This window comes from Dendrobates tinctorius, unplaced genomic scaffold, assembly GCF_039654945.1.
Source record: "Dendrobates tinctorius isolate UK_male_01 unplaced genomic scaffold, ASM3965494v1 ptg000021l, whole genome shotgun sequence".
NCBI classification, from domain to species: domain Eukaryota; kingdom Metazoa; phylum Chordata; class Amphibia; order Anura; family Dendrobatidae; genus Dendrobates; species Dendrobates tinctorius.
Genome location: NW_027361689.1, coordinates 17,682,702 through 17,701,039, shown reverse-complemented (window position 1 = coordinate 17,701,039; position 18,338 = coordinate 17,682,702). Strand labels below are relative to the sequence as shown.

Here is an 18,338-nt window from a genome sequence, read left to right as displayed (position 1 = left end):
TATTTCATGGACAGGTGTGGGCAATCCCTTCGTTAAGTCATTCTCAATTAATCAGATAAAAGGCCTTGAGTTGATTTGAGGTGTGGTGCTTGCATTTGGAACTTTTTGCTGTGAAGGAAACATTTGGTCAAAGGAGCTCTCCATGCAAGTGAAACAAGCCATCCTTAAGCTGCAAAAACAGAAAAAAACCTATCCGAGAAATTGCTACAACATTAGGAGTGGCAAAATCTACAGTTTGGTACATCCTGAGAAAGAAAGAAAGCACTGGTGAACTCATCAATGCAAAAAGACCTGGGCGCCCACGGAAGACAACAGTGGTGGATGATCGCAGAATAATCTACATGGTGAAGAGAAACCCCTTCACAACAGCCAACCAAGTGAACAACACTGTCCAGGAGGTAGGCGTATCAATATCCAAATCTACCATAAAGAGAAGACTGCATGAAAGTAAATACAGAGGGTTCACTGCACGGTGCAAGCCACTCATAAGAATCAAGAATCAAAAGGCTAGACTGGACTTTGCTAAAAAACATCTAAAAAAGCCAGCACAGTTCTGGAAGAACATTCTTTGGACAGATGAAACTAAGATCAACCTCTACCAGAATGATGGAAAGAGAAAAGTATGGCAAAGGCGTGGTACAGCTCATGATCCAAAGCATACCACATCATCTGTTAAACATGGCAGAGGCAGTGTGATGGCTTGGGCTTGCATGGCTGCCAGTGGCACTGGGTCACTAGTGTTTATTGATGATGTGACACAGGACAGAAGCAGCCGAATGAATTCTGAGGTATTCAGAGCCATACTGTGTGCTCAGATCCAGCCATATGCAGCCAAACTGATTGGCTTTGTTTTGGGTCATTGTCCATCTGTAGTATGAAACGACGACCAAAGTAACCCAGGAGTTTATTAAAGCAAAGAAGTGGAATATTTTTGAATGGCCAAGTCAGTTACCTGATCTCAACCCAATTGAGCATGCATTTCACTTGATAAAGACTAAACTTCAGACAGAAAGGCCCACAAACAAACAGCAACTGAAAACCACCGCAGTGAAGGCCTGGCAGAGCATCAAAAAGGAGGAAACACAGTGTCTGGTGATGTCCATGTTAGGAACGGCGGAACGCACTAAATAAAAATAAATAATAAAGTGCGTTCGCCGCTCGGGGTCCACCGTGCAGTAGATGTTACATCGCTGCTAGGTAATGACAGACAAGCAATATGGCGGTATAATGCGCACAGGTTAGACTTCACCCGAAGTGCGCAAAGCGGGCTCTGTTCACACACAGAGATGCCACAAAATAAACATACAAAAACACTGAGCCTGTTAATATCACAGGCCTCAGGTAAATGCACACACGGTATCAGGTCACAGGAGCAGGACCTAAGACAGAGGAGTTGCGTCCGTCTAGACATACCGTGTGTGCGGGGTCTCTACTGCGAGCGCCAAGAAGGGCTGCAACTGCAGCGTGGCATAGGATACTGCCGCAGGACAACACAGCTACAAAGCAGGCGCAATGTCGGACGCTAGCGCAAAGGTGCGGTGTGCACAGTGGCCTAAGGCTTGCCACTGACTGGTGCTGACTGCTCAACTAATTCCCTATCCACATGCGTAATATCAGAGGGAAGGGGTTTCTTAATAAGTCAGTCACCAGAATCATACATCAGTCACCATTCACACATAGCAATATAGTCTATACTAGCGCATGGCCGAACAGTCTTGCGCACCTTTTATAGCCGTGCGGGACCTTTCAGATCTCCGAGATGGACCAATGAGATCTGGAGCAGGACCTGGGCACATGACTCCCGATCTCCAATGGGAGATTGTCTCATGAGCAAGCCCAGTATGAGCACAGAGGAACTTAGTCTCTGGAGCGGTCTGCTGCAAAGTAATCTTCTCTGCAGTAGATAGACAGCAGGAGACCGCAGAATGTGAGGCTCTGGATTCCTGCGGAGCAGACGCAGAAACCTGACACCTAACATTACCCCCCCTCCTAGGGCCCCCTCCCTTCTGAGCCTTCCAATCCACCACCTTGTGCCCATCAGAGGCATAGGCCTCAGACTCGTCCGAAGGCAAGTCTGATGTCCCGGTAGGTGACACGGAAAACCGGGACACGTGGAAGGTATCAGAGGCGGCAAGATCGCCAGGTTTAAGAAGGGACACGTGGGAGACAACGGAGCGGCAAAACCTCCCGGAGCATAAGTTGAAGTGGAACGCCGTGGTGTATCGGCGGATTTCTCCACTCTCTGTTTAAGGAGGCTAACCCGAGCACATGAGACACAGGCCTGAACATATTTTTTAATGTCCTGAGCCCTGTGCGGCCACCAATAAGACCCTGCCAGGAGTTTTGTGGTCTGCATGTAGCCACAGTGACCACCCTCCCTGGACGCGTGTGCCCACGTGAGAACCTTCGGCCGAAGGCGAGGGGAGACAAAGGTCTTGCCCGGCGGCACAGAGTTTGGCCACTGCGGGGCCCCGTTATCCTGGGGAACAGCGTGTTGACAATTGTAACCGCAAATGGAGTTTTGTCCGGACGCGCCTCGAGAACGGCACGAGACACCTCCATGGGCTCTGGGAGTGGAGTCTCTGGCTCGGGTGGTTTCAGAGGCTCAAACAAGTTGGGAGCCGAGGTAACCTTCCGTTTGGATTGAGCATGCTCCAGGCCGCGCTCCGAAAAACGGAGATCAATGCTGGTGGAAATGGCAATCAGCTCTTCCAAACTTGCAGGAACCTCTCTGGTAGAGAGAGCATCCTTAACATGCTCCAACAAACCTCTCCAAAACACAGGGATGAGAGATTTGTTAGACCACTCCAGCTCAGAAGCCAGTGTGCGAAAACGAACGGCATACTGACTAACCAAGAGGGATCTCTGAATCAAAGCAAGTAGCTGAAGAGAGGTGTCGTGCGTGACCCGTGGTCCCAGGAAGACCTGCTTAATAGCTGTTAAAAACTGAGCAGCGGTCTGAACCTCTGGGTCACCATGCTCCCATAGTGGCGTAGCCCACTTCAATGCCTTGCCCGACAGAAGGGAAACAATAAACCCCACCTTAGCCCGTTCCATAGGGAATCACGCAGCCAATAACTCCAGCTGGATAGTGCACTGGCTGACGAAACCCCTACAGGAGGCGCCATCGCCAGAAAATTTATCGGTCAACGGGAGGCGGGTAACTGTCTGCGCGTGGGAGAACCTGGACATACGTGAAACCGCGTCTGAGATTGCCTGTACAGCAGCTTCAGTGGATTTCGCAGCTGAGATAGCACTCTCAAGAGTAGCCAACCGGCCCTCTAGCTGCCGAATATACAGTAAGAGTTGCTGCTGTTCTGCCATCACTAGCCAGACCCTGGCGCTAGTAAAATGTTAGGAACGGCGGAACGCACTAAATAAAAATAAATAATAAAGTGCGTTCGCTGCTCGGGGTCCACCATGCAGTAGATGTTACACCGCTGCTAGGTAATGACAGACAAGCAATATGGCGGTATAATGCGCACGGGTTAGACTTCACCCGAAGTGCGCAAAGCAGGCTCTGTTCACACACAGAGGCGCAGCAACATAAACATACAAAAACACTGAGCCTGTTAGTATCACTGGCCTCAGGTAAATGCACACACGGTATCAGGTCACAGGACCTAAGACAGAGGAGCTGCGTCCGTCTAGACCTACCATGTGTGCGGCGTCACTACTGCGAGCGCCAAGAAGGGCTGCAACTGCAGCGCGGCGTAGGACACTGCCGCAGGACGACACAGCTAGAAAGCAGGCGCAATGTCGGACGCTAGCGCAGAGGTGCAGTGTGCACAGTGGCCTAAGGCTTGCCACTGACTGGCGCTGACTGCTGAACTAATTCCCTATCCACATGTGTAATATCAGAGGGAAGGGGTTTCTTAATAAGTCAGTCACCAGAATCATACATCCGTCACCATTCACACATAGCAAGTATAGTCTATACTAGCGCATGGCCAAACGGTCATGCACACTTTTTATAGCCTTGCGGGACCTTTCAGATCTCCAAGATGGACCAATGAGATCTGGAGCAGGACCTGGGCACATGACTCCCGATCTCCAATGGGAGATCGTCTCATGAGCATGCCCAGTATGAGCACAGAGGAACTTAGTCTCTGGAGTGGTCTGCTGCAAAGTAATCTTCTCTGCAGTAGATAGACAGCAGGAGACCGCAGAATGTGAGGCTCTGGATTCCTGCAGAGCAGACGCAGAAACCTGACGCCTAACAGTCCTTGAGTTCAAGACTTCAGGTAGTCATTGCCAACAAAGGGTTTTCAACCAAGTACTAAAAATTAACATTTTATTTACAATTATTTAATCTGTCCAATTACTTTTGGTCCCTTTAAAAACAGGGTGGCACATGTTAAGGAGCTGAAACTCCTGAACCCTTCATCCAATTTTAATGTGGATACCCTCAAATGAAAGCTGAAAGTCTGAACTTCAACTGCATCTGAATTGTTTTGTTTAAAATTAATTGTGGTAATGTCTAGAACCAAAATAAGAAAAATGTTGTCTATGTCAAAATATATATGGACCTAATTGTAGTTTCACAATGGGTCTGAGGATCTCATCCCAGTACCTAATGGCAGTCAGAGTACCTCTGGCTAGCACATGGAGGGCTGTGAACTGGCCTGTCTCGTGGTATGTGATCCATACTCTGGACACTGTGCTGACGAACACAGCTACCCTTGTTGCCACAGTTCACATTAATGTGCCATCCTGGATGAGCTGCACTACCTGAGCAATTTCTGTGGGTTGTAGACACCGCCTCATGCTACTGTACCTCTCGGGTGAGAGCAATGACAAAATGCAAAACTGACAAAAACAACAGTAAAAAAGGATGACAACAGAGAAATGGTCTGTTGTCACCCCGTACAGTACCCTTCCTTTTTGGAGTTATCTTGCTAATTGCCTATCATTTCTACCTGTTGTCTGTTCCAGTTGCACAACAGCAGGAGAAATTGATTCACAATCGGTGTTGCTTCATAACTGGACAGGTTAACCTCACAGAAGAGTGATTGAATTGGACTTAACGCCCCGTCTCACATAACGAGATCGTTAGCAAAATCGCTGTAACATCACCGATTTTGTGACGCAACAGCGATCTCGCCAGCGATCTCACTACGTGTGACACATAGCGGCGACCGGGCACCCGCTGCGATGTTGCTGATCGTGCTCGAATGTCCTGGGCCATTTTTTGATAGCTGGTGTTCCGTTGGCCAGCATGCATCGCTGTGTTTGACGCCAACGAGCGACCTCGTTGGCGACTCAGAACTCAGCGACGCAGGTGGGAGTCGTCTGAACAGCTGCTGTGTGACAAGGTCCCAACGGCCGCCGGGGTCGTTATACGGATCGCCGGATCTTTGCTGCGTCGTTGAGTAGATCTGCCTGTTTGACAGCTTACTAGCGATCATGTAGTGACGCTCCAGCGATCCTTACCAGGTCGTATCCTTGTCGGGATAGCTGGTGCGTCGCTTAGTGTAACGGTACCCTTACTTTACTTTTGATTAAGTTTTCCCTTTATTTTTTGAGCAATGTATTATATAGCTGCCTAAGTTTATCTCTAACCATTATATCATATTTCTTTATTTATGGGCTATATATTGTGTCAACAAAGCTGTATGAAGGCTTGTTTTGGCGGGACTGGTTGTACTTTTGAATGGGAAAAAAATCCAAGTGCATTCAAATTGCAAAAAAAAAATGCAATTTAACAAAAGTTATTTTGGTTCTTTATTTACCATGTTCATTATAAAGCAAAGTTGATCCCACAATATGATTCTCCAGGTCAGTATGAGTACGCAAATACAAAGCATATATAGTTTTTTTTATTTAAGTGGTGAAAAATAAATTGTATATTTGTAAAAAAAAAAGAAAATTTTGATCGTTGCCATTTTCTGAAACCTGTAATGTTTCCTTTTTTTGAGATCTGGTGCTGTGGGAGGGCTTATTTTTTGCATCCTGAGCCGAAGCTGTTTTCTGATTAGATTAATTGATTTTATATTTTTATAGATTGGACTTTTATGAAAGCAGCTATACCAAATATGTGTATTTTTTACTTTTCTATTGTCTTATATTAATGGGGCAAAAATATGTGATTTAAACATGTGTTTTTTAACCTTTTTTTCACTTTTACTGTATTTAATAGTCTTCTTATGGGACTTGAAGCTGCAATCATCCTCTTGTTTGAAATATACAGAGCAGTGTATCAGTACAGCTATGTATAGCTAAAATCACCACACTGTCTCTCCAATGAACACCAGCTATGGGTTGGCTTTCACAGGAGTATCGACGGGCATGGGGGTCTTCAGCAGGGCCCCGACAGTCATGACAACTCATTGGTGCCTAGTGATGACGTCATGGGAGTGCCGATAGGAACGTGGAATGACGCGTCCTCCTGCTGGTGTGTGTTAAATACAGCTGTCAGAGATTGACAGAGGGATTTAAAAGGTTTACAGCCACAAGATCCACTCTACACACACCTATTAAAGACACATGATAGCTGATTAGATCAGCCGTCATGTGATGGGAAAGATGCAGGCTCGGCGTGTGAGCCTGCATTGACGACAAGGACACGATACCTGACGTAATTTTACATCACATGTCATGAAAGGCTTAGTATCCTGCATATTTCTCATACACTTAGGGATTTATTCCTGAATATATTGTCACCCATATTTGTATATGAGATTTATTTACTTTTTTGTAAATATTGTACATGCATATTTATGGTCAATGGTGTGGATTTTTTTTATTTTAATTGTTTTAATGGAGTATTGATTTTCTGGTTTTCAATAAAAAAATATTTCATATTATATACAGTACAGGTGTGCACATCGATATTGAATTGCTTTCTTCTCCTTTTAGTGCGCTCTGTGCAAGTGCATAGATTGTACGCCCCTAATGCTACAGTTTCCTGAGTATAAGGTTTTCAAATGAAAGTGGACAATAAACCTAAAATCTACAAAAATGTAGATTATATTCAAAATAACTGGTAATCTACTTCTGGCTAGAATTCTGCCACAACTGGAGTTGTTGAAAAAGGCTCTAGGTTACCAACTTATCTCCATGTTCTTGGTGCCCGATGGAAAAATGAATATCATCTCATAAAAAAAAAAATCATAATATAACAGTGGGGAGGAAGAACACAGATCATAAAGGAGAGATTAAGGTACAGTGATTAGATACAAATACGTAATAAAACCTTACTATAACGAGTGACAAAGAATCAAACTTGTTCACTGAGCTACTATTTTACTCTGCCATTCTTTTGTATATATAAGTAATATTTATTTCCAAGAGTATCTCTAGCAGAAGTCATTTTTGCGGTTTTCCATGGTCCTGTATTTCATAGGGAGCTAGTTGTTGGGAGGTCTCCGAACTAGAGAAATTGAGTGTAAGTACAACTCCACAGTATTCATAATAAATATTTCTATTATTAGTGTTGTGATGTATGATGCTCGGTCTGTCTGGAGTGAGGCACCATCTAAGCCTTATACAAATATGGGTGACAATATATTCTAAGGCCTGGTTCACACATATGCAGTACTCTAATGCTGAGCAGCCTGACAGGGTTTCCATTAGAAGCCACCCACTCCCTCCACCCCAAAGAAAGGATTTTGATAGAAACACATGTAAGGGAGTGAAGAGAAGGAGGACCTTAAATGGGGTTACCTCTCCTGCTCGGTGTCCAGAGCCACCTGGGCAGGTAGCAGTGTTTCCTGGGGAAGGTTATTGGACCTGGACCGACCTTTCCATGTGACAGCAGGGGGCGGTGACCTGTTGAAAGGGGCTGCACACAGGAAGCCGAGCAGAGTCAGGGCGGAAAAGTAGCGCACGCAGGAGAGAGAGTTGTCAGCTGCGCCGCATTCCCAAAGTGTGAGGGCCCTCCGACTGAGGACTGAGACTGACAGGCAGTACGTTGTGAGCGCCCTTTGATTGAAAGTGGACCTGTCAGCCTCCGTGACCGGAGTAGACTCCCCTGACAGGACAGAGACAGTCGCTAGGGTGTGCAGGCGTGGCGTACGCAGTTACAGGCCTGAGCTCCTGAGAGAAGTAGCTGGACTGACCAAGGGGCACAGCATCGTTCCTGCAGTAACACGTTCTGAGTGTAACTTGTGGCTAAGAGTGGTGAGAGCAGGACCTCCTCTCACCGCCCAGCATCGTGTTGTTTTCCCCTGAGGCTATTTCTTCATCATGGACAGAGACTTGAGAGTCTGCACGTACCGCTGTTGATGGTGCCAACATTGGAGAATTAGACCCTTCAATCAAGCCTTCTACAGACTGATAAGTTTATTCCTGTCTTCATTTATGTCCTTAAATACCGTATTACTGTTTACTTGTTGCACTTGTTGCAATTATCCCCCTTGTTGCTCCTTCCTGCGAGGAGTGAATATCCCTGTAAATAAACCTTTAACTCTTGATCTGCCTCAGATCCATGGCCACATCTTCCGCACCTGCAGGTTATTACAAGTGGCTTAGTGGGCAGGATGTCGCACAACAGTGTGCAGAGGGCAGACCAAGCAGTCTAGCATCTCCCTGGGCGCCATGCTAAATAATTTGCCAAAATTCTCTGGGAACAATGTTATGTTGTAGAGTTGGACAGAGCAGAACAGATGCATTCCCATGATGTCGGCCCTGGAAGCAGAAATAGCAGTGATGGCCCTAGAAGGGGAGGCATGGGACTCCATTATACTTAGACCCCCCAGGCGAGAGATACCCTGGACAAAGTTCTACTTATACTCGAGGAGACGCATGGGGACCCCACTGACGTAGGGGAGCTGCGCATGCGACTGTTCCACTGGGTTCAAAGAGAGGGGGAGATGGTGACACAGTTTATGAATACCCTGCAGGAACTCCATACTGCCATTACTCGGAAGGATGGCATAGGCGTAGGGCCGATTGATGTTATTCTGCGAGACAAGCTGGTGACGGGTTTGCATGACAAGATGATGAAGCAGGCCCTGTGAGATCGCATGCGGGTAAAGCCAGGCATGACTTTCTCTGAGGTCGGGAGTGAGGCGCACACGCGCAAGCAGGAGCAGGGAGTGCCGGGGGGAAGGTTTGGAGCGGGGAGGTAGCTGCCAACACAGCCGCTTCCCCTCAATGGGTGGAAGACTTGAGAAAGGAGATAAAACAGATCAGTGAAGAATTGGCTGAATCCAAGAAAACCCCTGTTGTAGAGTCCAGAGAAACCATTCCTCAACGTGAGACTAGTGTCACCCGGCGAAGAGGACCTCCCACGTGTTACAACTGTGGAGAACCAAGCCATATAGCTCGGTGGTGCCCCCGGCGAAACTGACCTTTCCAGCGCCATCTGTTAAACTAGACGGGTCCGAGCTCGTGGGGCGTCACCCGGAGACTAATAATTTGAGAAGGAGTAATGAAAGTCCCACCAACCTCGTTTCCACGTGTCCCTTGGACTGGGCCAAGATAAACGGACGAGCAGTACGTTGCCTAGTAGACACAGGCTCTCAGGTTACCACCATGCCTGAGGGATATTTCTGCCGACACTTCACGGAGACAATGCGGCCAGAATGGGGGCTGGTGATTAAGCTCACGGCAGCTAACCACTTACCCATCTCGGTCGCAAGGGTGGTATGGATGAACATAGTGGTTTGCGGTAAAGATGTAGGGAGAAGAGGAGTAGTGCTGGTAGATGGAGAGGCGGCCAAATATCATACCGTAACCTTGGGCATGAATGTGCTTAAAGACTTCGGGAGCCTTCTCATCAATGAGTCCTCAGACCAGTTCCTGTGACAGTGGAGCATCCATACCCCTCAAAGGAGGATCTTCCAGCAATTGATATGGACAGCACAGGCCCAGGAAACATGCGGTGATTGGAAGTCGCTCGGCAAAATAATTGTGCCACGCACAGTAACATCAATTCCGGTGACGTAATTCCGGTTGCGGCGGGAACACTAAGCACGCCCCCGGACTATAATTCACTAGCGTTCCCCACATTTGCCGCCTGCAAACCAGTGGTGGACACCGCGTTTCACACTGGCAAATGACCTCACCACCAACGTTAAGACACACTGTTTAGTTCTCTAATACTGGGACGGCCTTTCCATACACTCCATTAAGGTTACCAATTTGTTTCATATAGGTAACCTGTCATACCTTTCAGCTCCAGTGACAGTGTCAGTTGGTCACCATTCACCAGCGGTAGGTGCCCCTATCTGTGCACACACATTGGATGACCTGTCCAATACCTGTTGTATTTCAGTATACCATTTTTATCCCTGTAGGCTTGTCCAACACTCTACCTCACTTTGAAGACATACTCACCTGTGGAAACAGGTTTTTTACCACTGGTTTCACATTGACAAGTCTGAGTTATTGTCCTTCTTATTAAAGCAACACATACAATTCTATGTTTTTAAACCATTATTTAAGATATCTCATTGTAAATTTAAGGGCATGATGCAATACAATACCAACATACGGTGACCTGACGACACATAGGACTGGCTGTCATCTTACTCACATCAGTTCAGGAGTAACTCTCCATAAGTTTCCCCAAAGTGAGTTTAAATAATATTATAATTAATTGTAGGGATGCTCTAACCAATTATACAATTGATACTATTATAGGTCATACTGGTCCCAACACGGACACTACAGGAGCAGTCTGGTACGTTCCCCTTCCCTTCTATCTTTTCTTCACCACAAGTTGCACTAATGGTTTAATTATGATGTGTTATTATGTCTTTTCATACGATTGTACATAAATTATTTGTGGCTGTCTTCTAGTTTGTTGCAATCTTTGTATATTTGATCATTGCAGTGTATTGATAAAGGTCGATCCACGAACAAAACGTCTACCTTGACTGCAATAAAAATGTCATCATATTTCAGATGTTGAGTGCCAAATTTTATTTATGATTGTTCTGGTGTGGGGACCTATTTGAACACCAACACAGCTGTGCCACGATATAATTATTACATTCCCACAAAAAAATTGGCATAGGGTCCCCCTATAAAATCTAACCAGCAAAGACTAAGCAGACAACTGCAGGCTGATATTAATAGCCTAGGATGGGGCCAAGGGTATTGGCCCCTTCCAGACTAAAAACATCAGCTCTCAGTCGCCCCAGAAAAGGCGCATCTATAAGATGCGCCAAATCTGGCGCTTAGCCTCACTCTTCCCACTTGCCCTATAGCGGTGGCAAGTGGGGTTCATATTTGAGGGGTTGATGTCACCTTTGTCACCTATTAGTAACCCCATAGTCATATTGTATAAAAACACAGACACCCAGAATAATGTCCTTCATTTGAAATAATGACAGATACCTTTAATGAATCTTAATTAAACCATACTTACTGAATGCCTAATCCACTGACGCCATCTCTTGCAAGAAAAATAAAATAATAAACCACAATATTCATCACCTGTCCACAGAGAAGATAATCCATAATGTCCCATGATGATCCTGATCACTTTCAGAGCAGTCACTGATGTGACTGCTCTCAAAGACCGCCGGCGACACACTGACAGGAGCTAAACGCTCCTGTAGTGTATCACTGAGCTGCCGTGAGAAAGTTCCCATGTAGGGGTGCCATAAGTGAGAGCACCAAAGCTGATGAACTCCAGTGAACTCTCTCAGTGATATACTGCGGGAGAGATTACCTCCTGTCAGTGTATCGCCGGCAGCCAGGTAGAGCGGTCACATCTCCTGATGTGACTGTTCTACACGTGAAATCGCCATGGGACACTCAAGATTATTTGGACTATTACGGAAAGGTGAGTAAATGGTAGTTTATTATTTTTTATTATTTCTAGGAGATGAAGGTGTCGGGGATTTGGCATTAGGTGAGTATAATGGGTTTTTATTTTTATGCGAATGTGTATATAACTATTTTACTTTTTTTTTTCAACTGTGAACACAGGCGCCGGCAGATATACAGTATATAATTATCATTGTATGGATTTCCTCTGGGGTCTCCAGTTTCCTCCCACATTCCAAAGACATACTGATAGGGATTCTAGATTGTGTAGATTGTGAGCCCCAATGGGGACAGTGATGATAATGTCTGTAAAGCACTGTGGAATTAATGGTGCTATATAAATGTGTAAAATAAATAAATAAATGTAACTACAGTATAGGTAATGTATACAGTAGTATCAACAATGGCACCCTGGAAACTTTTTAACTATAAATGTGGCTGCAAGTCAATGACGTATTCACAAATGATAGCCATGAACAAAATTATAGAAGTACAGTATATCTTTATTACTTGTACAAGAGGAGTACTCTGGATTGTTGTTCGTGGAAAAAAAAATAGGACACCCTCTGAAAATAAGCCCTAACCCATCACTCTGAGCAAAATTAATATTAGACCCTGTCTAATTTTCAAGGAAATACACAGTAGTCAAACAAATAGATAAGCCATCAGTGTGCAACAAAACCTTGTTCAGGGAACATAACTACAAGAACATATCCGCTTGTCCTAAATACAAAATATACCATATGTATCTCAGATACTCCATCAATGTACCTGTGTGTGTGTGTAGACAGGAGATAGATAAATATGTAATAGATAGACAGACAGCCAAAAGAAAGACAAAAAGCAGCACAAAAAAAGATTGTTGGCTTCAAAAGCCTCCCAGGCATGTTCCAAACCTTGGAAATAAATCCAATAAAGTGAAGGCAGCGCACTATGTGGGCCATTAAGCTGCAACTGAATTTTTACCTACTGGTGTGCTGCCTTCAATTTTTTGAATTTAGGAAATAGATAGATGGATGGATAGATATAGGATGGATGGATGGATAGATATAGGATGGATGGATGGATGGAAAAAAAATCAGGCAGCACTCCAGTTCAAGGAAAAATTGTGGACTTTAATCCAGCACCAAGTGGTGCAACGTTTCGACCTCACAGCACGGTCTTGGTGCTTGACAAAGACCGTGCTGTGAGGTCGAAACGTTGCACCCTTGGTGCTGGATTAAAGTCCATAATTTTTCCTTGAACTGGAGTGCTGCCTGATTTTTTTCCATTTATATTTTGCATTGGAAAATTGCATTATTCAGGAAGTATTGCACCCAAAATCTGCGAGAGAGATATGAGAGAGATATGAGAGAGATATGAGAGAGATATGAGAGAGATAAATAGATAACAGACAGACAGATAGATAGATAGATAAATATGGGATAGATAAGAGATACATAGATAGATGGATATGGGATAGATAGATAGATAGATAGATAGATAGATAGATAGATAGATAGATAGATAGATAGATAGATAGATATCATCTTTCCTCCATCTCACAGATCTTTCTTACCGACCTAGCTATAACAATTAATGACATCACACTTTCCCCAGTATCAGAAGTCCGCTGCCTCGGAGTAACCTTTGACTCTGCCCTGTCCTTCAAACCGCACATCCAAGCTCTTTCTACCTCCTGTCGCCTCCAGCTCAAAAATATTTCCAGAATCCGTCCCTTCCTCAACCCTCAATCTACTAAAATGCTTGTGCATGCCCTCATCATCTCCCGCCTAGACTATTGCAACATCCTTTTCTGTAGTCTCCCTGCTAACACCCTCGCACCTCTCCAGTCCATCCTTAACTCTGCCGCCCGACTAATTCATCTCTCTCCTCGCTACTCCTCCGTTTCTCCCCTCTGCAAATCTCTTCACTGGCTCCCATTCCTCAGCGTATCCAGTTCAAATTACTAATACTGACCTACAAGGCCATCTATAACCTGTCTCCCCCATATGACTCTGAACTAATCTCCCGATACCTTCCCTCACGTAATCTCCGGTCCTCCCAAGACCTCCTTCTCTCCTCCCCACTTATTCGCTCCTCACCCAACCGCCTCCAAGACTTCTCCCGAATAGCCCCTATTCTCTGGAATTCTTTGACCCAACAAGTCCGACTATCAACCACATTTGGATCCTTCAGACGGAGCCTGAAAACCCACCTCTTCAAGAAAGCCAACAGCTTGCAATGACCCTGCTACCTCCTTCTCTCTCACCACTACCGGTGATATCACCTCAACCAACATGGAACTGCTGCAACCCACCAACCTACTGTCTCCTTCCCCACCATCCTGTAGCATGTAAGCCCGAAAGGGCAGGGTCCTCTCCCCTCTGTATCAGTCTGTGATTGTAAGTTTGTTTACTGTAAGTGATATCTGTAATTTGTATGTAACACCTTCTCATGTACAGCACCATGGAATCAATGGAGATAGATAGATAGATAGATAGAGGAAAAAATGAAGACAGCACTCCAAAGGCTTGAGAAAGGCTCAGTGTGAGCCGAAATGTTGCCACAACATGTGGGTTTGAAATAAACCACATTTTTTTTTCACTTGAATTTTGGAATGCTGTCTTCATTTTTTCCTTTGTCTGGATTGGGGCAAGTATTGGATACTTTGTTGAGGAGACGTGTACCCACCTATTGGTATTGTGCTGTTCCATTTTTTGTATAGATGGATAGATAGATGATAGATAGATAGATAGATACTAGATAGATAGACAGACAGACAGACAGATAGATATGGGATAGATAGATATGAGATAGATAGATAGATATGGAATAGATATGGGATAGATAGATATGGGATAGATAGATATGAGATAGATAGATAGATATGGAATAGATAGACAGATAGATATGGAATAGATATATAGATATGAGATAGATAGACAGATAGATAATGAATAGACAGATAGATAGACAGACAGACAGACAGATAGATAGATGTTTCTCAGACATGCATTATAGTGAGAGAATGTTTTTTGGTGTATGAAAACCATCACTATTAGGTTACCTTTCCCTAACTTTTAAGCACCTGCGAAAATGCTACTGGAAATTTTCTGCCTATGATTCACAATGACCAAAATTCTCACATGTCATCTCTACCAGAAGATTCTTTTTTATTTTGGTTTTATGCAAATTGCGGAGTTACTGAATACCCATCATATGTAAAGATGTAGAATTAAGACACACATGTCCCACCAAAAGAGGAAAAACATTTTTTATAGATCGGTAGATGTAACAGAGCTGCATCTATCCTTATAGATTATGACATTATTGGTGATTTACATGGGGCTGCTTGTAAGATGCTTTTATCCCATAGATCTATACTGGACTCCAGCACAAGGTTGTATCATGGCACATTTTATTATACATGGTACATACCACAGGACGGCCACACATGGAGATGTCAAACAGTTGACTTGATTTTTAGTTTATCTTTCTGATAGATCTATATGTCCCCTTTGTAACATGACCTGTACAGATGAGGAGTTTGCTCCTTGCACCAATGTCCTTATATTGTGTCCTGAACTCCAGTCCTCTCCAATTATTTGCAGCTCTGCAGTCTTGTCCTGTGATGTTTTTCCTTAGACAATGCTGGAATAAAAGTGTCACTATGGGAGACTTTGAGGTGACTCCACAACTTCACATCCTCAGACCTGCTTGTGTCACTTCTGAAGCCTCTGAGATCTCCTCCAGAAGAATGAAGTTCCATCAATTCCAGTTCATGTTTGGTAGCAGTTTCCAAAACCCTCTGTTTGTTGTAATACTTCACAAAGTTGTTGATAATGGGGTGAATGGGGAGAGCAATGGCTATCACCCCACAGAGGAAACTTGTAGCTGCATTCAATTTCCCCAGAGTGGTTTTAGGGTAGATGTCCCCATACCCAACAGTTGTCATAGTAATGATAGCCCACCAGAATGACTGAGGGATGCTTTTGAACAAAGTTTCTGGATGGCTTTGCTCCATTGTGTAACCAAGGGCTGAGAAGACAAAGATGCCAACAGCAAGATACATTAAGAGGAGCCCTAACTCCTTAAAACTGCTTTTCAAGGCATAGGTTAAAGTCTGGAGGCCAGAAGAATGTCGGGCAAGCTTGAAAATCCTAGCAATCCTCATAATTCTCAATGCCTGGACTGCTTGCTGGACATTAGTCAGCTCCATCATTCTTGCTCCAAGGTGTGTCAGGATTAGGCTGACATAAAAAGGCAAGATGGCCAACACATCTATAATATTCATAAAGGATAGGGCAAAGTGTAACTTGTTAGGTGATGACACGAGTCTTAGGACATACTCCATGGTGAACCAGATGATACATGCAGTCTCTATGTTGTCTAGAGTAGGGTGCTCTACATGGTTCCCCTCAGAGTCCTCCACCTGAAGATCTGGGATAGTTCCCAAACACATGACAATGGAGGAGATCAGGATGAAGAGAAATGACAGAACTGCTGTGACTCTGGCTGGGAAGGAGGACTCTGGTTTCTCCATGAACTTCCAGACATACTTCTGAAACCTTCTCCATCTACTCTCTGTTGTGTCAACCCCCAGGTCATCGAGGATGGTCTGTACCCTCCTGGCTATCTCCTCCAATTCCTCCTTTTTCTCACTTAGGTGGCTTTTACAGCATTCATCCAAAAAACATAAGTCTACTTTCCAGAACTCCATTTCATTCTGAAAACAAATAGGACATATCCCCTTCTTCATATGCACCTCTCCATAATAGTATACCTCCATAATACACTTGAAAGCATCAGGGTCCCTATCAAAGTAAAATTCCCTTTGCCCTGGGTCATAATCATCGCACAGTGAGAAGATGGCATCATACCCCCCAGCTATACAGTTCATTAGCTCTGCCAGTCTGGTTTCTGGATACCTGCTTAAGATATCACCATAAAGGATTTGCCTGATACCCCCAACATTGACAATAATCTCTACCTCCTCGCTGCAGTCTGATCCACTCCCATTCAGATCTTCAGAGCTGGAACTTCCAATCATTTTGATTTGAAACTGGTCAATTTTGGTCCAAACAAAAAGTTTGCACAGTATTAGAGTATTTCTCCAAATCCTACAAACCAGGGAAGGATGTGAGAAAGCATCAATGTTGATTCTCTGGTCTTCAAAAGGCATGCCATGCAGGAAAGTTCTATGAGCAAAGCATAGGAGCTACAACATGTAGGTTTCCTTATTCAGTAGGTGCCCATCGTTCCCTTGAGGCTGCTCTGCTCTTTAGTGAATCCATAAATCTCCAGATAGAGCAGCTTTCCCAGTCTTTGTGCTGATTGATGCAAGAAAAGAATAACAAATGAGCAACAAGGTGGTCCCTGCAGAAGGAAGACCCTGATTCACCAAAGCACAGCCATCAGCTGAAAAAAACACTGAAGCTTTCAGGAGCAGAGTCTCCAGGCTGATGTGAAGGCTCCACCTGGCACAAGCGGACACTGTGCTGTGGGAAGTTGCACTGGTTTTTCCAAGGCTGGCAGGAGAAGAAGACAGGAATCCCAGCGTGACGTCACGACCCTTTAAACAGGCTTCCCCCTCCTGGGGAGAGAGTGTGGCAGCTGCACACACTTGTCACTGTGCATGCCAATTAATGGGTGATATTACGGATAATGCAAGAAGAAAATGCACTAGAAAGGTATAGGGCAGCTGAGGAATGTGAACAGCGACAACGAGGGGTAGAGAATAGGGGAACGGAGGGATGAGGCGGAGAAGAGGGAAGGAGACTTGGGAAGATGATAAAAGGGTAAATGTCCGTAAAGCCAGAGACGTGGCCACCATCGATGTGAAGGGGAATGTCAATCACAGCTTAAAAAAATAAAATTCAGATTTAACTATCGCATTGTCAGGGCAGAAATAGGTTTCTGTTGGTTCGAACTACTCAAATTATTTTTTATCATAGATGAAATGCTTGTGACTAACACAATCATGTAAGGTTGTATGGCATTGATGTGTTGTTAATCTGTTTATTATAGCTGTCCCTGACCCCGGAGGGGGGCTCACAATCTACGGTAAATTCCTTCTTTTCGGCTCGTTCAGATGAACGTACTAAACGTCCATTTGCAAAATGGGAAGCACGCAGACAGCGCAAGGACCATTGTACGTCTAGATGGTAGTTCACATGAACATTTTTACACACGGACCGATGGTCTGAGTGTAAAAAAAAAACTCGTAGATCCACAGCTTTGATCCATATTCCAGATGAGACTCTCCCAATGCGTGCGTAAAAAATGGATTGCGTGCGGGTCACCGTATGCATGTCATAAGTTTTTTACTGATATATTACAATTATAAAGATACAGTAGTTAAAAGTATTCACCCACCTATTTTGTTACATTGCAACCTGTGTTTAAATATTTTTGTAATCCGATTTGTGTGTGAGGCATCAGCACTAAATAGTCTAAGTTGGCGATGTGAGAAAATATAAGAATAAATTAAATTTGTGTGGTCAAATAACTAAAAATTGACATGTGCATATGTATTCACTCCTTTTGCTATGTAGCCCCTAAAAATTTCTGGTGCAAGCAATTCCCTTTATAAGTCACATGGTTAGTGACAGGACGTCCCCCTGTGTGCAATTTAA

The 18,338-nt window shown here is 44.4% G+C and overlaps 1 protein-coding gene across 1 annotated transcript; it reads right to left on the bottom strand.

The window, feature by feature from the left end:
- Positions 1-15,099: 15,099 nt before the first annotated feature.
- Positions 15,100-17,432, bottom strand: KCNF1 (potassium voltage-gated channel modifier subfamily F member 1). The gene has a single exon (XM_073568230.1). The coding sequence runs from the start codon at positions 16,883-16,885 to the stop codon at positions 15,305-15,307; it is 1,581 nt and encodes a 526-aa protein (XP_073424331.1). The 5' UTR covers positions 16,886-17,432; the 3' UTR covers positions 15,100-15,304.
- Positions 17,433-18,338: the final 906 nt, after the last annotated feature.

Coding starts and splice junctions, on each gene's coding strand:
- KCNF1 (XM_073568230.1), bottom strand. CDS start 16,885: ATGCCTTTTGAAGACCAGAGAATCAACATTGATGCTTTCTCACATCCT.